The sequence below is a fragment of the Maylandia zebra genome, linkage group LG8 (genome assembly GCF_041146795.1).
Source record: "Maylandia zebra isolate NMK-2024a linkage group LG8, Mzebra_GT3a, whole genome shotgun sequence".
Taxonomy (NCBI): Eukaryota; Metazoa; Chordata; class Actinopteri; order Cichliformes; family Cichlidae; genus Maylandia; species Maylandia zebra.
This window is the reverse complement of record NC_135174.1, coordinates 17,614,207-17,639,629: the sequence shown is the minus strand read 5'-3', so window position 1 is coordinate 17,639,629 and position 25,423 is coordinate 17,614,207. Positions and strand designations below refer to the sequence as shown.

Below are 25,423 nucleotides of genomic sequence, written 5' to 3'. Positions count from 1 at the left end.
CCGTTTTCGTACCTGTTGGAGATGGGAGGAGGTCATGTGAAGTACTCATCTGTGCAGGTACCTCAGGGATAGGCATGTCGGGTAGGTGGGGTCGCAGCTCCCTCTCTGGTCGGAGGCAGAGCGCCTCATTAAATCAAATCAGTGCGGAAACAAGGTGGTGTTAGGACGGAGAGGACCGGTCTGCGGAAGACGCGCTCCAGCTTAAAGGAGAAAAATCTGCGGTCGGCGAGGAGACGATTTATCGGTGCGTGGGTTTGGATGTGCTGGTGACGGTTGACTTTCTGTAGCAGTTTAGTAAGTTTGCTGTTTGAGTTAACAAGTTACTGTACAATGATTTTTTTTTTTATTAATGTAACCTAAAGGAATTTACGAGATTGCTTAAAAGGTTTAAGGAATACCACTTTGGATATGCATACTGACGAAACCTGCCTTTCCATTTTTGACTGTAATGTTAGCATGCTAGGACCTTGTACCTGACTTTAAACCTGCCATACGCGGAACAGTGACCAGGTGTGGACAGACTTGATTAGAGGTTCAGGCCAGAGGGAAAATTAAACACATTTAACCCACCGCTGTAAACTCTGCTACCGTTAAATAATGCTAATAATTTAGCGACGTTTTATCCCAGGCATTTGAATATATTCCCCGCTAAATTTGTAAGGTGCACCTTAATCCCCCCCCAACACGAATATCTAATGAGCCAATCACACAGAAGCAGCTCAGAGTATTTCGACATGTAGAAGTGGTCAAAGGAGCCTCCTGAAGCTCAAATCACCTGACATTTCCCTGCAGTGTTTACAGAGTGAACCCAAAGGTGCTCTACTGCTTCAAGCTGATACAAAGGCAACAGATAACCACTTGGTATAGCAAAGGTATGCACGATAATAAATCTTGAAGGAGATGGGTGCAATAAATTGCTTTAAAATGATAGGAAAACTACAGTAAATAACTAGTTGTTAAAACCAAGGTGTGCCGAAGAGCATCTCTTGGGCAACAGCAGCAGAAGATCACACATTTGCACATGGTCATCACAATTGGACAACAGAAGATTGGGAAATATCTCGACTGATAAGTCTCAATTTTTGCTGTGATATTTGGAAGGGTCAGCATTTAAACAATATGAAAGCATGGGTCCTTCCTGCCTTGTGTTATATGTTCAAACTGCTGTTGGTGTAATGATGTTGGGGATATTTTCTTGACACACTTTGGGCCCCTAAGTACAAACTGAGCATCATTTAAATGCAGTAACCTACCTGTTGTTGACCATGCCTATCGCTTTATGGCCCCAGTGTACCCATCTTCTGATGGCTTCTTCCAGCAGGATGACAAAGCTCAAATCACTCAAACTGGTTTCTCACAGTCACCAAATCTCTATCCAGTAGAACACCTTTTGGGATGTGGAGGAATGAGAGATATGTATCCAACAAATCTGCAGCAGCTGTGCTAAAATGCCAGTATGGGCCAAAATCTCTTAGGGAATGCTTGTGGCACCTTGGAATCGGTGCCACAAAGAATTAAGTAATCTAGGGGCAGAAACTGGCAAAGTGTGTACCTAATGATCTGGCTTGTCAGAGTGTGTATCAATAAACTCAATGACACACAACATAAAAAATAAAATAAAATGAGTTCTTATTTGCACAAACTGGATTTGCTGCAAATTATTCTAAACAATAATCTTATTTAGCTTGATTAACTGGGAACTGATGATAAGCTGCCTCAAAATCCCATCAGAGACTGCATCCTCTGTCTGTCTGTGTGTGGTTTCCGACTTGTTAGAGCAACACATCACTACAGTGGGTACATACCAAAGCATTTTGTGGCTTTTAATCACTGCCGTGCTGCACAGTTTTTCACATTTGCTCTCTGCTGTTTTTAAAGCAGCTGTTTCAGGTGAGTCACCCTAAAATGATTTACACTGTCAGGATGTTTCTTAGAGTAACACACTCACTCCCAAGTACAGGTTACAAGATCTCTGCCGTTTCTATGAAGCTTGTTCAAAAACTGGTGCTCCTTTCTAATTATACAGCATGAAGGCAATTTACCACCAAGCATACAGTTTGGTGGGAAAGCTTGACTTGGCCCTTCCTCTTCCTCCATTATTTTACCACTGAAATTGAGCGCTAATATTTTATGGGTTAATCATCCCATTCACATAAGAAATATGAAAGACATTAGGTTAGGAGAGTGTAGCACTTTAATTAGCTTTTCACTCCCCTGACAGGCTGATCTGTGCAGTTTTGCTCATTTAGCTGGAACCACTATTCCAGAGCAGACAGCTGAGAAGCTGTTCGCTGGCACGCAGACTCGGGGAGGGCAGGAATGCTTGTGAAGAAGAAGCCAATTTTGAGACAGGTGTGCGCACTACACACGTTTACTGTAAAAGTGTCTTTTATATGCCGGCATGGTCGGCTGCTTCCCTGTGCAAGCATGGGCGCTCTAAGCTGCACCCCCGTGGAAGTAATGAAATCTGTTGTCAGCAAGACGTACCAGCGAGTGCACAAAATGAGCATCAATAGCTTTTTCTTGATGTTTATCAGCACGTGCCTTCTCAGACAGCCACACCATGTCAGCTCTGCAGATCTGTATCACAGACACACAGACTCCTCTTAAAGAGGGGCTCCATCCTGCACACAATCACATCCCTGTCTCAGAAATACACGCGGCTTTACCTGTACAGAGGGTTTCTCTGGTCTACCTATACACAGATACACATATTTTAGTACGGCTATCTTTGTGGGGACCTGTCACTTACATAATACATGCCACGCCCCCTTACCCTAACCATAGATGTCATTACTGAATACCTAAAGTCAAGTATTAACCTTCGGCCAGCTATGTAAGCTTTTGGGATCCAGCATTTTGGTCCCCACAAAAATGTCAGATCCCACAGGCATAGTGGGCTTTTGTTGGAGCAAGTCCACACACAATTAAATAACCATGATTTAATTGGATATAACATTAACTTACACTGAGTTGTTTAAATGTGCTCTAACATTAATTAGAACTGCTAATCTTAAAGCAGTCTTTACTTTAAAGGCCACTGCCTTTAAGGAGTGTTGTGTTTTGTCCCCATAAGAAAGGAATGCCCGTATAAGGTTACTTTCTAGGGAAATATTAGTCTCTATAATATGCATACCTGTTGGACCACACACAGTCTTTTCAGCCACAGGAAGGATATTTTAGCCCTGCTTATCAGCTCCCAGAGTTAATCAGATATTATATGCATCCCCCTTAACATTGTATGTGTATCAAACAGTCACAACATGTGACTGTCATTGTAATGGTGCGGCTAACCTGAGGTCAGGTTGTATGCTTGCTTAACAGTTGGCATGTGTAATCAAATCATAATCAGTGGGTTTGTAGATGGCCGTGGGGCTATGTCAGCATATTCTGGTATCCCAGCTCCTGGGTGACCACTGTGGTAAACATGGATTACACTCTCAAACACACATATTTACATAGCTCGTATCTTGTTGGAATCCCCCCCCCCCCCCCCCCCCCCCCCCCCTCCTGCTTGAAGAGCTTTATTTGGAACGTATGGGATTCTTTTTAACCCAGACAAAACACTTATATGTATACATGCTGGTATCAAGATACCTTTGTTAAGTGAGTTACGTTCACTGGCCACTTTATTAGGTATACCTGGCTGGTACTGGCTTAGACCCACTTAAATAAATGTGCAGCAATTGCATGATGCAGTTGCTTCACATTTGTTAGCTGTATATCCACGATGTGAATCTCTCGCTCCACCACATCCCAAAGGTTCTTTTCTGAATTAAGAGCTGGTGACTCTGGAGGCCAGTTGAGTACAGTTATGTGTGCTGAGTATTGTTATATTCAAGGATCCAGTTTGATCTGAGCTTTGCGACATGGGGAGACTGTGGTCTTAAGGGGACGGACATGGTCAGCAACAATATTCCGGTAGCCTGTAGCTTTTAAACGATGCTCAGTTGTTTTGTCCTGTCTCTCAGAATGGCACATGTGTTTTTGATTATTACACTGTAGAATTAGTTGAAATAACTAAATAAAAAATTCTGGGCGTGTAGACGAATATCTGAAGAAGTGTATTGGATTTTGTTTTAATTTAATAACCAAAATAGAATTTAGTGGTTTGTTGCCTGAGGGCAACATTATGCTGTTAGGCCACTTTTCCCAGGGTAATAATACCAAAACAGAGCTTCTAAATTCTCCTAAATTATGTCTGGACGTTTAGGGTCATTCCCACACTGAGAATGGTGAACTTGATGAGAGTAAAGGTAGATCCCAGCATCAGGTTTGAGGAAAAATTATTAAGGCATAGTATGAAAATATTTTAAAAAGTTTTTGCAACCACCCTGGTTTTTCTCTATGGACACTCTTTGAAAGGCCAAAGTTCAACCACTTAGCTACACTTAGCTATGAAAATATGGTAACAGTGCAGTCAGTCTTGGGTTACTTACCCCCTGGCCCCCCTGATCGAATGTAGTTGTGCCCTGTTGCTGATGACTTTTTCATTTTTACTTGGTAGGGTTACACAGACTTGTCCTCATGTCCCTTGGCTAGCACTATAGCACATTTCCTGAATTGTGTCAAGGCTTAAGTGGTTTTCCGTATAACACAAAAACGGCTCACAAAAAAACCTTTCTCACAATTTCTGGCTCCTTTGCCAGTGTCTCTGACATTTTGTCTGTCTGATGGATTATATTGCTAAAGTTTTTTTCACCTTGAGAATAACAGAAGACTTTCACTCGTGAACAAGAAAACCCCCCCAGATATATGTGCATTTTAGTGCTTTTACTTTGCATTCTGGCTAAGTGTCCCTTTTGTTGTCGTTCCAGGCGTCCCAGGATGAACTTTCATATCTGCCTCTCCTCCCTCTTAACTGTGCTGCTTTTTCAAGGTCGGTTTATTGATTTTATTACTGTTTTGCCTTCTGTGCCTCAGAGCCATTAGTGGGAGGAGTGTTTTAAGTACTATTTTGGAATATCTGCTTGCGCATTATGGATGCTTTGTAAATAAAAGTCAGTGGATACAGCGCTGTGTCAGGGTTAGCATTGGAAATAAATGCTAATATTAGGTATGTACTGATGGTTATGGTTGTTTTTGCTCAGGAAAAGTTTAATGTTCTTGTAAATATAGTGTTGAAAATGTTCATTGTGTTGGTGCTTGTGAGAACATTTAAGGCCCAAGTTTATGCCCTGCTTGATGGAAAATGTGCGGTGAATCACTGAAGCGCCTCTGGACCACCTGAGATTCTTTATGAGACATTTCACAGCTTTAACCTGTCAAGTCTCGCATCAAAGTGCTTTCCTGCCGCGTGTGCTTGACATGCTGCTTGTTTTGCGAGGCAAACTTTGCATCTCTTCCATTGCATTGTTCCCATTGACCAGAGTCCATCGGTATGTGCCTGAGGGAAGAGGCGGGAGTCGTGGGGCAATATAATCCTTGAATTGTTTTCAAAAATGACAGCTTTAGCCCCATCCTAACTATTTATTATGGGTCATTTTAAGACTTTGAACTTGAGCACACCAGACTGTCTTACCCTGTCAAGAGACGACACGCTGACAACACAGATAACATGTTTCAGTGCAAGATATCCATGTAATCCAGCCTGTCAAATTGAATTCCACAGATAGGGGAAGGCTAATCCCTGTTATTTTTCTGATTTCAGGGAGATATTGTGTTGATCTCGTGGGATTGATGCCAATTGACATCAACCCTTCAGCTGCAGGGTTTACATTTATTATCTTGTTCCTGATTTTTCTGCTAAATCGTCTTTCACACACATTAAAGATACAGTCATTCTGCTAGAGTCGCTCGGCTGAACAGATAGATGTTTTGTTCAGAGCACTGTGGGCCCCACACTGACCGTGAAAATGCCGCTTGCCAAGAACCTAAACGTCCACTGTCAGGAGTGCTTTGGGGCTGCGGCGTTGTTGGAATTCGAGGAAGCTGAAAGGGTCAGGATTGTGGAGAGGTCGGAGAGCAGAGGTCTGGTTTGCAGGTGGTAGGTTTCTTTAATTATTAGTGTTGTGCTTAATGTTTCATGACCCGATGAAGGCCTTTACTCCTATGAATGAATGGTTGAAGAAAAAAAAATAAAGTCATGAGCTTTAAAAAATGATATTATTGCCACTTCAGAGTTTTAGTTGTGCTCAAAATTTAACAATAAAATATTGAATTGGTTTTATTATTTATATGTTGCAAACTTTCCCTTTATTTTTTTTACAACCACTGACATGTCTTTTGCTAAATGCATGTTGCATTTCACCATTAATCATCCGTGGCAGCCTGCAAAGAAATCAGATTTAAACAAAGGTTGTCAAAAATAATAAAAAGGACTCAAGGTTAGTGCTGAGTTTGCGAAAGTCTTGACACCCTGACTTAAGCTGGTTCCCTTCTTTCCTCTGGAAGAACAGTATTCTCTGCAAACTAGTTCATGCCCTTCTTGAGCATTCAAAGCGCTTTATACAACATGCCGTATTCATGCAAGTTCTTTCTCTTCTAACATTTACACACATGTATATATCGGAAAGTAACTTGGAGTTCAGTGTCTTGCCCAAGGATACTTTTATAATGCAGACTGGAGAAGCCAGGAATCAAACCACCTACCTTACTATCCAACTGTCTATTCTTCCCTTCGCCAATCTAACAAAGGCAAAAAGGCCCAAAAAATGATGTTTAAAAGAAAAAAAATCAATGTCAGCCAGTATTTTTCTCCTCGCCTCTCACCGGACAACATCAGTGACAGAAATATGAGTGCAAAATATGAGGACAAAGCCAATGTCGGCACTAAATAATCCCATCAAACTTTTGTACGTGCAACCTTTCTTTGATGTTTTCGGTTGCGCTTTATCGTTTGGCTCGTTTGACTTTTTATCACCTGTTTTAGCTGATGTGCAGGCACTAAATCAGCAAGACACAGACAGCCTGAAGCATTACGGGAGGACGAACTCACACTTTCTTTCTAACTGAAAAGAAGCACTGTGGTATTCAGAGTGTGGAATCTGTTCAGCCTGGCAACGCATGTTTGTAAAATCACTCAAGTGCTCCCTTCTCTGTGCCGAACAAATGCCTCTGTCGGACAAAAAGCCATGTTCACACGAAAACATGTCCTTGCTCTCCTCTGAGCCGTACGTGTGCCTGAATAGAAGAGCGTCCTTTGACTGAATGGAGCGAAAGAATGGTTTTCTTCACTTGTCTGCTCACATTAGCTTGAAATACTCAATTATCCATTAGAATAGGGCTCATGTGGGAGTCTATTTTGGCTTTAGGGAAAGCATCCAATTTATTGGTTATTTTTCTTTTCTCACGGCTCTATAGGATGTCTGAACAATGATAATAAATAAAGTTAACATGAAGAGTAATGGTCTACAGGTCAGAGCATGGTTTTTTTATATGAAGTATTTTGTGAATCTGAAACTGATGAAAAATTGTGACTTTTAATGGGAGCTGGTGAGGATCCAACTAAAACTAAGATATAAACAAATTGAAATTGCAATGATAATTTATAAGTGTTTGAAACCTTGTGGAGATCCGGACCCTAAATGTTTTAAGCTTGAATATGTTCTTTTAGATTACAGTAGTCTAGACACATTTAGAAAATCAGTTAAATGTGTGATAAGCCACGTTTCACCTATTTCTAATTTATTCCAAGTTATTTTGGCCTCTCTCTCATAGGTTAGTGCTTCATATGTAAATTTACTGTGACTGTTAGGGGTGGGGGAAAAATCGATACTGTGTAATATCGTGATATTTTGTTTGCTAATAATGTATCGATACAGGGACAGCAGAAATCGATATTTTGTTACAAAAAAGGTTTTTGTGCTCTGACTTCAGAGCATGTTGATCCTTTTTCTGAGCAAGAGTCCTGACATTCCTTCACTGTCCAAATGTGTTTAACTGTTTTTTGGCAGCAATAAACATGACAGTTTACTTATTTTAATTTAAGACATGTTTTATTTTAATTAAGTTTAAAACTTTTTTTATTTAATGTAAAATTATATTTTGTTTTAATTTACTTTCAAATTCTTCAGTTGCTGAAGGGGCTGCATAGTTTTCATATTGCATAGTAGAGCAGGGCGATATGGCCAAAAATATTTATCACGATATATATTTGAAAATTTGCGATAACGATATAACCGACGATATAATTGATGCGAGACAAAATACAACTCCACAACATTACTAGCGCAAAAAGACAACCTTCCATTTATTTTCACTTAAACAAGAAGCTGGTTTTTATGTACATTAAAGCTTTATAAAAATGTAACAGTGCAAATGCAAATTCCTTGCTGAAAGTTTAACCAAAAGGCATTTCCAGTAGAAATGGGCTGACACATCCTGAGCATAACCATGTATAATATCCACTGAAGTTAAAAAGAGGTGCTTTGCAACATTAAACTGCAGTGTGCAGTACGTATTTTTCGGACCATAAGGTGCACAGGATTATAAGGCACATTAAGCGAAACAAAGCAGTCAGATAAATCAAACTTTATTAAACTCATTCTTCTTGCTTCCTCCACTTCTGTACCATTGATTCATTAATGTTGAATTCTCTGGCAGCTGCTCTATTCCCATGTTGTTGCAGTATATTAATGACTAACCTCGTATTGTGGACGGATTATCTCAGTTGTTCTCCTGACTGAAGTTTGGTCCGTTTACAGCATCCTGCCATGCGATTGCATTTGTCTCTAACCATGAAGAACCTTCACGTTAACTTTTATAAGTGGAAAAGTGTTAGTGTTCGTCCTCCAGCTTCACTGTTTATGTTATGCTAACATAGCTGTGTCGCTAGCGATCACGTAGCACATCATTATATACCAGCTAGCCCAACTTCAGTAACCCTACAAACGTCACTGCTGTTTAGTTTCCTGTCTTCATTTATGTTGGAAGTGATAGCAGAGCTGTACGTTTGATTTTTTTTCAGAAATCTCTCAGTCAGAACATGCAATATCATGCTTAGGTAACTAGCGAAACTAGCGAGCTAACTTCCGCTAGCTTCCTGCTAACTTCTAACTCCGTTAAATGTAATAACTTTTGTTTTCATGGATGCCTGGAAGTTAAACTTTATAGTTACACCTGGTAAAGCAGCAATGCTGATCGTTTTATTAAAGATGAAAGAATTTAAACAGTTTTTAACTCTAAGTGATGCTGCAGTGTTGTTTGACCTGAAGCATACGGAGTTTAGGACCCAGAATACTCCCAGATTTAAGAGCATCTTAGTCCGACAAATACGACAATAACGACGGCCCGCTTGCATGTTCTGCAAAAAAATGTGCTTTGTTGTGTATCTGACGGACAAACACCAAACCAGTTCCACATCACGGAAGTTGCACCATTTTTACAAACCAATTCTGGTTCATCTGTTTCACTCAACAATCGGCCATGTGCGTATGAAAACAAAGGCACTGCGCATGCGCGTTTTACTCCCATTCTATCGCGATATTTCATTTTCCTATCGTTGCCTAACATTATACCGGTATTACCGTGAACGGTATAATATGGCCCAGCCCTATTGCATAGTTCAGAATAGCTATAATTGTACCAGATGGTTGCATTCAGTTAAGTTGGACTAGACTGTAATACAAACTGTTCAGTTTGTCAGCAATAAAACTGACTGAAATGAGAGAAAGACTGAGTGCGAGACTTTGATATTAGATAAAATGAATATTGATAAACCTTTATGTACAGAATCTGAATATCGCAAAATATTTTAAAAAATTGCAATAATATCGTATCGTGCGTTAAGTATTGTGATAATATCGTATCGTGGGATGTATGGTGATTCCCACCTCTAGTGACTGTAGGTGAATAAATAAAGACTGAGTAAATATCTGACTGCTCTCTGTGTTGTTGGTGCCTGCTAGTTCAGCACGGCACCTCTGTGCAGGAGATTCAAACCAGCCATGAGAACATTGTGAAAATCAACTCTGCAGGAGAAAGTGAGTACCTTACAAAATGGTTAACACATAAAATGTACAGTCATGTGAAAAATGAAGCACTGCTTCCATAGGTAAGTAGCAGCCAGGCGCTTGACTTTTTGATCATCAGGGGTCACCTCTGTAAAAGCAGCAGTTTTGGCAGTTCTGTGGTTTGGAGCATTCAGGTGTGTGTTGATGCCCAGCAAATTCAACCTAAGATCTGGCTGCGCAATCCTCTTAGAAACTGTATAAAACCAGAGAACTATATCTCACATTCTACAGGCTTCAGTTAGCATGTTAAATGTTAAAGTTCATGATATCACAATTACAAAAAGACACAACAAGTATGTTTTTTTTTGGAAGGGTTGCTAGATAAAAGGTGCCTGTCACTAATAAGAACATGACAGCACAGCTTAGGTTTGCATCTAAACAGATGAGACCAAAGTGGAGATGTTTGGTCATAATGCACAATGCACAAACATCTCTTGCCACATGTCAAACTCAGAGGTGAAGGGGTGATGATTTAGGATTGCTTTGCTGCCATAAGACCAGGGTACCTTGTAGTCATCGACTCAACCATGAGTCAGTGACTCAAAGTATTCAGCCTAATGTGAGGCCATCTGTCCAACAGGTAATGTTTGGTCCAAATTGGGTCATGCAGCAAGATAAAGATCAATAGAACAGCAGAATCTACAACAGAATGGCTAAAAACAAGAGAATCAAGACACTTAACTCATTCACTGCCAGCCATTTTCAAATCAGGTAACTCCCCACTGCCAGGGTTTTTGAGCATTTTTACTCATTTTTGAAGAGCCACAGAAAACTGTGTGTTATGATCATATAAACGCTGAACCTACCAAAATGAAGAACAGACTCTCTTCTTTCATCCAAAAAAAAAGCTTGTTTCTACCATTTTCCATTCTTTAGTAATCAGCTGTAGAAGAGAGGTGGGTTCCACCAAAAATGCCTGTTTTGACCAAAAAAAGGGAGAAAACGAGCTTTTTGTGAAAAATACATTTCAAGCAGAAAAGTGCCTTTGACACTAATATTTCTTGCTTTGTGACACCTCTAACATATAAAATAGTTTTTCACTTCTATAAAACAGAAATAACACTGAGAAAGGTTATGTTTTATCAAAACAATTTATTTACAAATATATGAAAAAATAAAATGTACATAGTGAAACATTTATTCACAATGAATAATTCACTTTTGTGTGGTAATCATTATAACACTTTCCGGGATGCAAGGGCACACAACAAGACTTGCACCACATTTTTGTTTCACTGCGCAATCCCTTACGTGCGCAAACCCTGCACCTCCTTGCAGGTCTACTTTTACTGCTGGTGGGCTTCAGTTTTTCAAGTTGCCCGAGGTTGTATTCTAGCCCCTCCCATTGAAAAACGTAATTGACGTCTATAGACGTCAATGGCAGTCAACGTAAGTTTTTCAATTGACGTCTATAGACGTCAATGGCAGTGAATGAGTTAAGTGGCCCAGACAAACCCTCAAGCTGTGAATAAGCAAATTTTAATGAACCGGAGGAATGCTGTTAACAATAATGAGCCAAAATACTTCCACAATCACGTAAAAGACAGATAAATTCTTACAAAAAATTACTTCAAGTTACTGCTGCTAAAGGTAGTTTTACAATCTACTGAATCAATGTTTTTTTTCACATGAGGGTTGTTGCTAGGAATTGTTGTGACATGCTTGGTCATGATGTCAACCTGCATGCCTGTAACTGGATGTAAGTCAGCTGAGCAGCACACAGTAAATGAGCCAGAGAGCCTAAATCAGAAATGGATAACAAGTTGTGAGACAGAAATACTTAGAAGTTGGTGGTCTGTGTCAGTGGTGTATGTGACTTTTCTATAAGCAGATGACTCAAATGACAGACAGATGACACACGCTGCACGTGTAATGTGCCCCTAATGGCTCTGTTCATAATCAGCTGATGCACCCAGCAAGTACAAACGTGCATGAAAGAGAGAGAAAGCTTTTCGCTTGGTAGTAGTTTAATGTGTGAAAGGGAAAATATAAGAAAATAAAATGAGCTTTGACATGCAGAGTTTGTTTTCTCTTATTATGTCTAGATACTATTTTTGTCTGCAACGGTCCATTTGATACCCAGCCAGGAAAACCAATATAATACAGGAATGTGGGGAAGCTAGTGAATGAGTTTGGACCTATTGACCCATCTTCGTCTGTACCCTCTGTGTGAATTATTCTGTGTGTGTTTGCTTTAATGGGAAGTGATGCAGTGCTCAGCAGTCATGGATATCCTCTTCCTCATGGATGGTTCCTACAGCGTTGGGAAAGGCAGCTTCGAGAGGTCCAAACACTATGCGATCAAACTCTGTCAAGCACTAGACATCGGAGCAGATAAGGTTTGGGTTGATCTCTTGTCTCTCGCCGTCTTCGCATCCTGTCAGTCAGTGCTCTTGTAATTTCTCCCTGTGCAGGTGCGAGTTGGTTTAATTCAGTTTGGCTCAACTCCTCGGCTTGAGTTTACCCTGGACTCATACTCCACCAAGCAGGAGCTGAAGAAGCAGATAAAGAGCATTTCTTACAGGTGTGTCTCTGCTGCCATCTGAGCACGAGTAGCTCAATATGTGAACTCAAGCCTTTAACTTAAGTTTGGTTTTGTATATTAATGAGTTATAACTATGAAGGATCCGGGACATAAATGAAAGCTTTAAAGAAATGTGGAAAATGTGTCTAAACAGGGTTTTTTTGACATCCATTATGAAATTAACTGTTTTAAATCATCTGCGCTCACTGGAGAAGCAGGCGACATTATTTTAAGATTTTAATTAGCAAGCAACACTTCTAAGGATGGAGTCAAAACATTTGTGGCTCACAGCTTTCTTTGATTTGGAAAACAGAGAGCCTACATTGGCAGGCGTCCTCTTTATTTTTTCTTCTAGCGTTTCCATTGTTATCAACCGGCCTGGAAGTGCAAGATGCTGTTAGTGCAGACTGAGATTACAAAACTGTATGCGTGTGTTATATTTGCCACAGAAGATTCAGTAGTTCATCTATTTTGACAGCTGAAAAAAAGACCTAGTGCTAACAAAATGGTATGTCCCTGTTGGAGGCATGCCTTTTTCTATGTTTTTAAAACCAGACTGTCATGTTTAAGAAAACAAATCCAAGAGTAAATGAATAAAAAAGGTGATAGAATTAGGTCGAACATATCCAGACTGGCAACATTTTCTTGTCCTCATCTTATATTTTATAAATCCCTTAAACTATGCTGACAGCAAAACACATACACATGCACACATGTGGCTAAGTAGCACCAAATGCTCCCTGAAAAGGAAAACAAATTAATTTCAGATTAGAGGCCCTCCACAGGTGGTCACTGGATATTGGATAAGTGCATAAACCGAGGAAGAGGATGGTAATTTGACCGTGTGTGTGTGTGTGTGTTGTTCACAATGTGGAAGTAACAGTTTGACCCACCAGCTGGTTTGAAGTGGGTACATAGAATTGAAACCTATAACCAGTCACATTACCACAAAATGAATTAATGTAGCGACTGACTCAACATCAGTAGAAATGTTATAGCAACTTTGGAAATGTTAGAGAACTTTATGCATTTTTATTGGATTTATTGCATTATTATCATTATTACCAGTGATTAAAGTAGCAAAAAAAAGTATTATCTGTTACCTTTGATGTATTATTACAGTAAACTGATCACTCCAATATAGCACATCACTGTAAACTTTATTCTAGTTCTGAAAACTACAATAAATTGCCCGTATTTTCATGCAACCTTTAATGACGCGAAATTGTCATATTCCATTCGGCCAGTTCAGCTAATCATCATAATTGATCCAATCTCTCAGAAACTCTGAATTAGGACATTACATCTAAAATTAAAATTACAATTTCAGTCAAAAACGTTTCAGTGGCTGCTTTGAAACTAATTGCTCCAGCCCACTTTAACCTCTGATTATTACCAGTAAAAGTCATGTAGTTAAGTGCTTAACACATTCATTTGGCAAGCAAAAGGTTGCGGTTCAAGTTCAGCAGGCGACACAAATCTCTGTGGTGTTTCACCAGAAATGGCATCTGGCATAAAATGCTGCCAAATCAAATGTGCAGACCTAGCTGGTGACGCTTGATGACAAGGGAGCAACTGAAAGCTGCTTTAAATGCAGATGTGTTTTTGTTCACATTGTTGTTTGAGATTATTGTAGTTCAAAGAAGCGCAAGTTTCTTAGTCTCAATATTTTGAAGATATTTGTGGAGCATATGCTCACACAGATCTGTTCTAAGGAGGTTAGATTGGCGAGGAAGACACTTGTAGCGTTTGTTTCACCACATCTGTCCTCTGTCACCTGGAAAGGATCTTTTTCTCAGTGTCTACACTTTGAAAATGAAAGGATGGACATTTATGTTAAACAAAAACAAAACCGAAAATGATTTAAATGTGTGTCACGAGGCCTGGGGTGATGAAACGCAGCCAACATACATTTAGAGTCCAAGAACTTAAAGAGAAATCCATCCAAATGTAATCTTTAGTTTACTTTGGCTGTGATATGCAGCAGTTTATTGACCTTGCTGACATCTGCTGTAGTACAGTACATGCGCTCTAACTCCTCAGTATTTTTCAAACAAAAACACAGAAATCCTGCTATTTCGCTTTTCCGAATTCTCTACCCACAGGGGAGGCAGCACCCAGACAGGCCTGGCTCTGAAGTACATCCTCAGGAAGGGTTTCCCAGGCGGCCGTAACTCTTCCAGTGTGCCTCGCATCGTCATCCTGATGTCAGATGGGAGATCTCAGGGCAACTCGGTGCTGGCAGCTGCTCAGCTCAAAGACACAGGCGTGGTTGTGTTTGCTGTGGGCTTGCGCTACCCCAAGTATGTTTGACAGCTCCACAATAAACTTTCCCTATAATAATTCATTAAAGTATGTGTACATTTCTTTATATACTAAGCCATCTCTATATGTTTTCAGATGGGAGGAGCTTCACGCTTTAGCCAGTGAGCCAACAGAGAGCCACGTTTTCCTCGCCGAGCATTTCCATGATGGTGTCAATGGCCTGTACACAACACTGAGCACGTTTTCTTTCTGCAACGCCACACCCGCAGGTTGGACTTTCCACTGACAACTATTCGTGCTTGTTTGTTAAAGAAGTGAATGGGAATCCTTTTCTCTAACATCCTTGTTTTGTGCTGCACTACCCCCTTTTTTCTAGTCCCTCATTGCTCAGTGTCCAGTCTCCTCCTAACCCCTGTCTCAACCCTGTTCTCCAGGCTGTCGGATGGAGACATTTCCCTGTGAGAGGAAGACACTGGAGACAGTTAAAGAGCTGCAGGGGAACTACATGTGTTGGAAAGGTTCCAAAGGCTATTCCCCATACACATCTCTCTGTCCCTACTACAGGCAAGTGTTTAAAGGTTTTACTTTCAAATGTCGTAGCTGCAGTATACAGTACTGTGCAAAAGTCTTGACACGGCTCATCTGCTGTAGATAGTTGTTTTGTTTTTTTTTTAGATGTGTCACTACTTCTTTTGTCCTCCTATTTATCCAGATTTCTTAAATTCTTTAACAGTTCTTTAACCTGAAACTGTACAGCATGCTAAGTTGTCTGTGTAGAGACAACACGATCATGGGGTGGCTCAGGACTTTAGCACAGCACTGTATAGTTTCCTAATATGATCTGTTTTGGACGTTGCATTGGATCTAAGTGTGTAACAGTGTTTTTTTCCCCCTCATTGCTCAATGAGCCACAAGACAGCAGTGGAACAGGGTAACTCCCATGTGTTAATGTGCTGTGTCAGTGTGAGGGTGTTAATACAAAACAAGCTACAGCAGTGTAATTCTTTCAGACCCTCCCAGGCAAAATTAAAATGGCCTTTGACAAAATTAATTTCACACAACATTGCAACTTTACCACAGCAAAATGGCCCGAGGCAAGTGGAAGTAGACCATTACACTCAGGGAAAAGCAGAGAAAAGAAATAAGGTGTGTGCTGTTTCTAGTACCTGAAACTGTCTAGATGAGTGCTAGCAATTCGCATGACTGGCAAATCCAACTGAGATCTAAAATGCCTCTGGCCACTTATTATATGAATCAATTGATGGCTGGGGCTCAGGTAATATGTTTCTGTTACCTAATAGGGAAAATCAGAGAATGGCTTATGGGGGTCAGTAACTTACCCACATCACACCATCTAGAAGCAACTGTTTTAAATGCTAACAAAATATTTTGAATTTTGTGTTCTACAGGTACAACAAGGTTTATACGAGACACCAGACAGTCTGCCATAGAACAATTTGTCCGGGTAACAACCTCGTCTTGCCGCTTTTTACTTCTCTGAGATGCGGTAACTGCAGCTCACGCTCTTCATCTCTCTCTCCACTGTAGATCCCTGTGATTCTCAGCCATGCCTGAATGGTGGAACATGTGTATCAGAAGGTTCAGAGGGCTACCACTGCGTGTGTCCTCCTGGCTACGGAGGAGACCCACACTGTGGTCAGTACACTCAAAGCTGCTGACTACATGCTAAGGCTATGTCGGATCTTGAACGTAGAGAGCAAATTAACCAAACCATCCATTTCTTCTTAGCTCCTGCATTATTGCTGGACTGCTCTGTAGACCTGCTCTTCCTGCTTGAGGGCTCTGCCACACTCACCATGGAAGGCTTTCTCCGCCTGAAGTCCTTCTTAAAGCGCTTCCTGCAGACTGTGATTGGCTCTAACAGTCCCAGCAAGGTCGGCCTGGCGGTGTTTGGCGGGGAACCACGAGTCGAGGCCCAGGTTGGCAAGTTCAAAGGAGACCTGAGGAGTCTTCTTAATGCTGTGTACTCACTTCAGCTAATTGGTGGTGAAACAAACACGGGCCAGGCCCTCCGCTATGTTACCCGCCATGGCTTTATGAGCGCGCCGGTCTTTGCCGATGTCGCGGACGACCTTCCCCGTGTGGTGGTGCTGCTCACCGCCACTCCTGCCGCAGATGAGGTGGTTGAGCCGTCCAAATATGCACGAGACAGAGAGATCTTCCTGATAGGAGTGGGACCTGACAGCTTAAAGGAGCAGCTGAATAACATCACAGGAAATCTGCAGAGGACCCTCACCTACTCATCACCTGATAGGCTCGCTTCCAAGATCCCCGAGCTGAGGGCCAAGATCTGCAGCGTGGATACGCAAGGTGCTTGATCTGATAGATGTGCTGAATATGTTGGAACATTAATGCCACTATTAGGTCAGATACTATTGCACACAAAAAAATCAAATTAGCTATCCATATTCTTTTTTTGTTTCCTTTTCTTTTCCAGGTTGTCTGGGTCAAGCTGTAGATCTGGTGTTTGCCCTGGATGCTTCAGGTGGTGTGGGCCGTGATAACTTTGCCACCCTGCAGAACTTTGTGCGCAGCGTCACCGTCCAGTTCGACATCAACCGTGACGTGGCTCAAGTGGCCCTTGTGGCGTACAGTAGGAGAGCCACCACTGTTTTCAAGCTGGACACGTATGAGACTGGTTCTTCCATCATTCAGGCTGTAGGTGACGCCAAGTACGTGGGTGGAGTGGCTTCGACGGGTGGGGCGTTGCTGCACATCCACTCTAATGTTCTCACCATAGCTAATGGCGCACGACCGGGAGTGAACAAGGCTGTAGTAGTGGTGACGGACGGCACCGGTGGGGATGATGCTGTCGTACCAGCTCAAAAGATAAGAGAAAATGGAGTCTCAGTGCTTGTGGTTGGTATCGGCGATGTCCAGAGGGAGAGGCTGATGCAGATTGCCGGTGCAGAGGAGCACATGATCTCAGTGCCGTCCTACGAGGATCTCAAGTACTTTGAGGATGTCCTGGTGCAGATGCTGTGTTCAGGTAACGATGCAGGGGAACTTGTCTTTTACCAAACCTCCTAAACTATTTTCCTTTTCTGTTGATAAAGAACTGTGTGAAACTGATCTGCAAACACAGTTTTTCTTCTTTTCCCTTCACTTAGCCTTTTCAGAGATGTAAGATAGTTTATTTTAAACTTAACATGAAAAATAATTGGCTGCTTTGTGTTGATTCCTTCCTTTCAGAGGTGAAGAAACCTGTAAACCTGTGCAAGCCTAACCCATGTATGAATAATGGGGTCTGCATCTTGTCAGAAGGGAGCTTTCGCTGTCAGTGCCAAGGCTATGAGGGGCCGCACTGCGAAAGAAGTCAGTGACATTCATGAAAGTTTTCTTTCCTTATATCCTTAATTTATACTTTTCATAGCTTCGTCAGTGATCCTTCTACAAAACTTAAGTGCAAAAACAAAGACAAACTGATTTAGATATACATATCCTGATATAGCATTTGATCCCATATTAAAAGCTCATAAATTAAACTGTAAATGTAAATGGACAGAATTGGTTACAAGTCATGACTTGTTGTGTGGTTTGTTTGTAGGAAGCAGCAGGTCTTCATCCAGAGGGGATCTTCCAAGACCTGCTGGTCTGAGGAGGAAGAGCAGACAGAGGAAGAACCACCAGGAGCTTCTGCATCGCTACAAACTACACCGTCGGAGACATACTCCCTGACATGCCCTGCACTTATAAACACAAAGTATACACTGAGCATATGAACACTTAAGAACCGAGGATGCTTGCAGGTAGACGATGGAGCAAAGGGAAATCTAATGTTGCTTTGTTTTTTTGCTTCAGTGTTTACAGTTTCACAGTGTCAGCAAGTGTCTGTACTGCTGAATCCATTTGTATGTTATTATTGTTGTCACTGTGCTCACTGTTGTGCAAATGTCTCAACACGGTTCTCTTGTATTTAAAGGATTTAAGCTTTTATATTATTAATCAGTGTCAGGATGCTAATGTTTTTAATGCATAATAGACACAACTTTATTTCTTTACATAACCAAAAAGAAGGTCCTCCCACTCCCTCCGTTTCCATTTTTAATATTACGCTCCATATTTTTACACGCAAATCCACTAAGCTGGTCAAGGTTCATTTGGAAAAAAAAGTACATTCATATTGTTAAATCTAAATGTACAAAAGGTAGTTATACTCCAGTGAGGGGTGAAATAATTGAGGATTTCAAGAGAAGATGGCAGGTACATTTTGAATGAATTGATGGGAAGGAATCTGAAACTAAAGGAAGGAAACAAAAATGTTTCCCCTTACAAAAGTAAAGACTTTATTCTTGTTATAGCAAAATGATACATTTAAAAAAAAAAAAAAAAAAATCAACCCATATTTTTGTCAGTATATTTTTATTTGAATAAAAAGTGCATTTTTAGCTAGCAATACAAGCCCAAAGGCTGAATAATGGTGTAAATATATTTACATCTTGGCTACCAGCATATATGAACCAAGCTACAATCTGTGTACAGAGCGGCTGATTTAGTAAGGGGGCCTCTGTCTCGTTCTTCAGTGGTTTTTAATTTCAACGTTTCAAAGTTTAAACGTAGCATTAATGCATTTCTTACACTGGCCAAAATGCTACTTCATCACTTTCCTCCCTTTGCAAATAGAAACAAACTTTAAAAAGTCATTGAATTTAAGATTAAATCCAGTGGTATCCAAGAACACGAAGTGTGCCTCTGTGGCTCATTATAGTCTTGACAAAGTGATGGTTTGGTTGAAGGGCCAAGGGAAGGGAGGTTCTTGATTAAAATGTCTGCTCATTCGGTGGGTCAGAATGTGGTGACGGGCGACTAGACCAACATAAACTTCTGAATTTCAAAGGTCAATGAAGATTTCCTTAGGTTGTTGATTTCTTTTCCCATTCCTATGAATATTAAAAGAAATAGACCTACCAATTATAATATTTCTTTCAAGATAGGATACTGACATTGATGCTTTCTGTGTAAATAAGAATCTCACCTTAGCTTTCTGTAGGACGTTGCCTTTTGTGGTCATCATGGAGGTGGGTCTGCCTTTAAGAGCAGACGCAGAATTGACCGGGGAAACTGAATCTGCGTTAACGTTGCTGCTGGAGGGTTGGGAAGAAGATGATGGTGACAATAACGACGATGACGACGACGATGACGATACCTGGGGAGAGCCTATCGTTGATGCTTTAGGCTGAGGGTAAAACAGCAGCGAGATGGTTAAGGTTCACATTTCAAGCATCACGCACTGATTTGAAAAACACAGAAAACATTTAGCAGATGGATTCTGAGGTGTATTGAAAGACAGCCAGCACACTAACCATCGGCGTGTCCTGGAGGCTGCTGTCCAGTGTGGTTCCCAGCGTGAAGGGCCCTGACTCCACTTTCTTCAGACTTTCCTTCACTTCTACCAACTGTAGCTCCACCTCCACCCTGTGCTGCTCTGCCTCTCGGCACGCCTCCTCCTTCTGCTTCAGACGGGCTTCCAATGAGGCCTGCTGCTTGGGATCTGAGGACAACAAACTGCTGTCAGTTCCCATGTGATCAGTGCAAATCTTTGAGTCATACAGACACTGCAGGTGTACCTTGGCAGGTGCTGAGCTCCTCTTTGGTTTCCCTCTTCTCTTTCTTGAGGTTTGCCAGACTGATTTTCACCTCCTCCCTCTCTTTCTCCAGGCGATCACGCTCCTCGATGTAACGCCGCATGTCTGCCTCTGTGCGGTTCTTGCCCAGCTTTATCTCAACTGCACCGGGGCATCCTGGTAATTGAGCATTTATAATTTTAGAAGACATAGAGATTTAATATCCGTAAAAACCCCAAACTTGCCCAGATCTTAAGCTGTGCTTTTAACTGTAGAAGATGCAGGCTGTCACTAGAGGGAGCCATGGTTATGTAATAGTACAGAATAGGAAGCAGGTGTCAAGGAAAGTAATAAGTACTTCTAACATATCTGCTTCATGATGAAAAGTTGTTGAATATATCTGTAAAAAGGTGAGTGTGGTGATATTAAAATGAAGAGCATGCTTGCTATATCTTTTTTATATATACAGAACTCAGCAAACCCACTGCCCCATTTGTCCTGACCTATAGTATGTGCCTTGGGCCTTGCAGGTTGTGGGCTGTGAGGATGCACAGCAGCAGTGTGAGATGTTGGACCCTTGTGGATTTGTCCACCAAAGGAATTGAAGGCCTGTGTGATTCCCAGGCTGGTCTTCTTAGTGGTCTCTTGGCTCTGGGTTGAGGTCTTGACTGGTTGAGTTTGTGGCTGTGATGGAGTGGGAGTCTGGGCTCGTTCTTGTTCTGGTTTGCTGGTAGCAGAGGCTAAGTTTGTCCCATTTAATGCGGGCATTGAATCTGGCTCAGTATTGTTAGTCGACGTCCCCTGCAACCAAATGATGTGCAAATTATTAATGTAGAAAGTAAAAAATATTTTCTAGAGAAAGGTTTGAGGTTGTCAATAAACTCTAATTTCCTACCTCTTTAACTTGAGAAGAGGAGTCCTTCTTGTCATCTGCTGGTATTAGGGAATGTCTCGAAGCTTCTTTAGGGGAAAGTTTCCCTCCAGAGGATGTATGAAGGAAAGAGCGCACAGGGACGAGGTCTAGGTAAATCCTGTTTTCAGAGTCTTGTTCTGTACCCTGTGGGCCCTTGGTATTGTCTTGTGAGCATGTTTCATTGTCTTTCTGGAGATTGTTGCCCTCGCAGTTTGTCTGGCTATTCTCCTCAGCATCCTGTATGACACGAGAGGAGGAAATTAGGAGATGGCTTGTGGCCAGATGACTGAGTCAATATTAAACTGAAAGTTAAAATCTCAAAACATTGCATCGGGTTTCGTGACAGCGTACCTCTGGGTCAGCTATAGAGGCCACATCATCGTACAGATCATCAGAGTTGTGAGAAATAGAAGGTAGGGTGTCTATGTAGGTGTTTGGCTCTGAATACCTCCTCTGCATCAAGCTAGAAAGACACACAATAACAAATAACCTTGTGCAGTGGTAGTCCTCTCCAAAAGCTCAGACTTCAGACTGCTTAAAACACCGGCATTTAGACAGCTTTATATACTCTTCTATCTGGATGATGTCAAAGAGAGGGGATGTTATATTATTTTGGTCATCTGAGGCACTGTTCTGGCTGTGAACACAGCAGCTGCAGTTCAAATGTTTTGTTTGTGAGGACTGACCAATCAGAAGAAAGACAGTTTTAAAGCAGTGGCTGTGGCTTGAAAGATAGAGCAAGCCGTGTACCAATCATAAGGTTGGTGGTTTGACCTCTGGCTCCTCTATTCTGCATGTCGTCCTCGGGGAATAAAAGTTTCCCTTGATGCATCCATTGAAGTGTGAGTGTGTTATGTTAGATTAAAGGTGATTTGGCATAGAATAAAGCACATATGTGTGAATGGGTGAATGACTCTTGTAGTAAAAAAGTGCTTTGAGTGCTCAAATAGACTAGAAATGCGGCGTTTAAGCACTGGTCCATTTAAAGCAAAGTTGGACCAAAGATCAATGCGTGATAAATGAGGATTATTTCAAACTGTGAATGACGCAGAACCACTCTACTAAAGTCCAAGAATAAGATATGGAGCTGGAAATCTGCATATTGAGGTGAACAAAAGCGAATAACTTACTATAAGGAAGTCCTCGCAGCATTGACAATAGTGGAGATCCTCTCAGCATTGACATAGTCGTATGTCAGCTCCTCTGGATCTGTTTTGCTTCCCGTCTGTGACAGCAAGAGTCCCAGCCAGTGACCCATATCTGCTGATGTCTTAGCCTGGGAGGGGATGGAAAAGAAAAGGACAAGCATTCACTGTAAACCATGCACTTGCAACATCATGTTTTTAAATTCTCAGAGTTTAATTTGGATGCCATTTTTAATTAATGAAATGATTGCTACAGCACCATTTCCAAGCAGCGGTTCTCTGAACTAAACTTTAAGAAATGAACCGTACAAGCCGAGCTGTTAGACTTAACTAGAAAAATATAAGAGGAAAGAGCTGTTTCTCGGATTTGGTATTTTGGATCAAACTGCTTCTTAAGAATTCTCTATTAAATAAGTAAGATTGAGATTGAGGCACGTAAAACAACCTGATATGACACGATGTGTTTACTGCCTTTTATTATTTTGGAAGATTCAAACAGCTTGTCTAAATTAGAAGGTTAACTATTACACATATTACATAATGGTTTGACGTCGCATATTTATTTGAATTAAAATAGTTTTAATGTTAACCTTATGACAAGAAGGAAAAAAACAGAACACATCCCAGAAGACTAAACATTGAATTCCATTGACCAAACATGCACTGCAGCTGGGTGGTACTGGAAGCTTAATGAAAAAGGGTGTAGCATTAGTCCCCCAAAAGCCCAGTACATCCACACCCTTTACACAAAGACGCACACTTGCATATGTACACATGCACCCACACCCATTCAAGCTCCCAGACCACCCTTGTGTGCGCACATATATTACATATGCTGTCTGATGTCAGCAGAAAGTGAGTTTCAGATGAGGACATGTTTGTTGAGGGTTCCAAGAAGCAGCTGTGCATCTTTTCTCATTTTGCTGACTCGGTATTTGCTTTTTTCCACACATTTAAATCCTGCCAGACATTTGAGCCCACCGCTTAGAGCTAAGCGGTAAGCCCAAAGTAAGCTCTCATCTGAGGCAAGCATGAGCTGCAGACAGGAAACATGCTGTGTGTACATGCGATATCATGGTCTATTTTCAATAAGCTTTGGTTAAGTAGCGCTTTGAGCTTGCAGCACACCGCTGTTCCACTCCTGACTAACTGAAACCTGCGTGGTTGGGTTTCCACCCAGTGCAAAGTATTTATTTTGCATGTTAACAAAGCCTCCAGCATTTTCTCACCAATCTAACCCCCCTACAAACATTTAAATGTAGAGAACATAAAGCGGTAATCTACCTCTAGAGTTGCCATCTGTGTGCCATCCATGTCAATCCGAAAGGAGTATAGGTGCTCTGGGCTGGGGTCAGGCAAAACATTGCAGCCCTCTAGAGACACAGCAGGTTGGGTTACTTTGTTCTTGCCCTTGTCTTGGTAAAACCACAGCTGTCCATTCTTTATAAGACACCAGCAGGTCCGCCACTGACTGTTCACCAGTACATTGAGGTAGCCTGAAAGAGGATGGAGGAGAAAACATAAATATGAAGTTTCCTTTTTTACTTCTCTTAGAAATTAATACTGTGCAAAGAAAACAAATACTGAAGTCTCAGAAACTTACACTGCGTGGCTTTAAGGTAATTCCACTTGACTGAAAGAAATATATGCTTGCTTGATGTGATAAACCTCACAATTCATACTGGTTCTTACTTAAACCAGTGCTTACAAATTGCTGTCATATAATCTTGTTTGTTGCTGAAAACCAACAGTCTGCCATAGAGGGTGCATATCATTATGGACTAAATGATTATAATCCAGAAGCACTAACATATATTACAATGAGGAGTTTTGACAGAACATCATTAGACCATGTTCACAGTGAGGTTCAAAACAAACTGCTTTATTTTGCATATAACACAGGGAAGAAACAGAGACGGTGCTTTTTTGTATGTCTTGCATACAATCTAATGTTATCTGGACCAACCAAAATGATATGCAGGTGCTATGCCAGCCCAATCATGAGGTGGGTTGAGACCTTTTTGACGGACGGTGCTGGAGTGCATGGTGCTATTATTACCACCAGGAGCCCACAGGGGAGTGTCATATCTCCAGTTTTATTTACTTGCTGTACTAGCAAATGTAGGACTTATCTGATGATGCAATGAGTGTTAATTTGAAAATGTTATGGATATTGTGGATGAGTTGGTGTCATGCTAGGTTTCGTTAGTTAAACACCAAGAAAATGAAAGTGGGCGCATCAACAGGTAGCTTTTAGTGAGGACGTTACTTAAAGACACTAAAAAAACTACTTTTCTCTACTTCCTTATTCACGTGTTTTATACTTTGAGTTTTTACATCAGCTGTCCTTCCTGACACAAACACAAAGGGATCTTTGTCTCCTCTTGGAAAACTGGTGATCTTTTGCTTGTTGGGCGAATGTGTAAATTACTACAAGGGGCAAAATCTGTCATGCAATTCAATCACAAGTGTCTGTAATGTCTCCAACAGCAATGTCTTTGTCGTTGTGCTTGCATTCATCTTACATTTATCATGAGATATAAATGGAATTATTGAAAGGGTAATAAATGTTACTACTACGATATATTTACCTTCGACCGGGGATGTCAAGCTCATTTTAGATTACAAGTCTTTTATGACTCACTTTGATCCTAAGAAGGCTGGACCAGTGAAACTCCCCTTTCTGTCAGTGTGCAGAAATTTAACTACACTTTTAATCATTGAGATATCCAAATAAAAGAAAAAAGAAGTGTAATTTCAACAATAGGTCGTAGTTTTTTCTGCTGCTGGAGTAAATGAAAGAAACTGTTCAGCATGACTCTGAGTGTAAATTTTAAAAATAACCGGATTAGAGAGTTTCTGTTAATTCACAGAAAATGTCCTTTTTACCTTTTTTACATTTTTATAGGCAATCTTGAAAAAACAGGAACTTTTCTGTTATTTAATTGTAACTGTAATTTCTTACTTAATTACTTTGATGTAGCAGGAATGGCTATGAGAAAGGTCTTTTTTAACAGGTAAAGCTGCAAAACTTGTTA

The 25,423-nt window shown here is 41.0% G+C and overlaps 2 protein-coding genes across 6 annotated transcripts in view; one reads left to right on the top strand and one right to left on the bottom strand.

Moving 5' to 3' along the window:
* Positions 1 to 41: 41 nt before the first annotated feature.
* Positions 42 to 24,975, top strand: vwa2 (von Willebrand factor A domain containing 2). Of its 4 annotated transcripts, none has more exons than XM_004567503.5 (14): positions 42 to 244; positions 4,818 to 4,879; positions 9,849 to 9,923; positions 12,159 to 12,292; positions 12,368 to 12,477; positions 14,583 to 14,780; positions 14,878 to 15,011; positions 15,177 to 15,306; positions 16,152 to 16,207; positions 16,291 to 16,398; positions 16,492 to 17,073; positions 17,201 to 17,752; positions 17,956 to 18,078; positions 18,311 to 24,975. In XM_004567503.5, the coding sequence occupies exons 2-14, from the start codon at positions 4,828 to 4,830 to the stop codon at positions 18,439 to 18,441; spliced, it is 2,385 nt and encodes a 794-aa protein (XP_004567560.3). In that variant the 5' UTR covers positions 42 to 244; positions 4,818 to 4,827; the 3' UTR covers positions 18,442 to 24,975. The 4 variants fall into 4 exon arrangements, with proteins under 4 accessions (XP_004567560.3, XP_012779094.3, XP_004567561.3 ...); XM_012923640.4 differs by having other exon boundaries at positions 42 to 294; XM_004567504.5 differs by lacking the exon at positions 9,849 to 9,923.
* afap1l2 (actin filament associated protein 1-like 2) overlaps positions 19,506 to 25,423 on the bottom strand; it is a 46,498-nt gene continuing 40,580 nt past the window's right edge. For both annotated transcript variants that reach the window (XM_004567501.5, XM_076887510.1), the window contains exons 11-19: positions 23,670 to 23,881; positions 22,371 to 22,516; positions 21,592 to 21,703; positions 21,223 to 21,477; positions 20,831 to 21,128; positions 20,331 to 20,504; positions 20,067 to 20,254; positions 19,739 to 19,939; positions 19,506 to 19,643 (exon numbers count right to left, since the gene is read on the bottom strand). In XM_004567501.5, the coding sequence (XP_004567558.2) occupies positions 19,617 to 19,643; positions 19,739 to 19,939; positions 20,067 to 20,254; positions 20,331 to 20,504; positions 20,831 to 21,128; positions 21,223 to 21,477; positions 21,592 to 21,703; positions 22,371 to 22,516; positions 23,670 to 23,881 (1,613 nt within the window). In that variant the 3' untranslated portion in view covers positions 19,506 to 19,616. The remainder of the gene's footprint in view (positions 19,644 to 19,738; positions 19,940 to 20,066; positions 20,255 to 20,330; positions 20,505 to 20,830; positions 21,129 to 21,222; positions 21,478 to 21,591; positions 21,704 to 22,370; positions 22,517 to 23,669; positions 23,882 to 25,423) is intronic.

Bases quoted from the DNA above. Each gene is read 5' to 3' on its own strand.
- vwa2 (XM_004567503.5), top strand. From the start codon at position 4,828: ATGAACTTTCATATCTGCCTCTCCTCCCTCTTAACTGTGCTGCTTTTT. The intron at 4,880-9,848 runs GTCGGTTTATTG...GGTGCCTGCTAG, and splicing joins AACTGTGCTGCTTTTTCAAG to TTCAGCACGGCACCTCTGTG. The intron at 17,074-17,200 runs GTGCTTGATCTG...TTTCTTTTCCAG, and splicing joins CTGCAGCGTGGATACGCAAG to GTTGTCTGGGTCAAGCTGTA.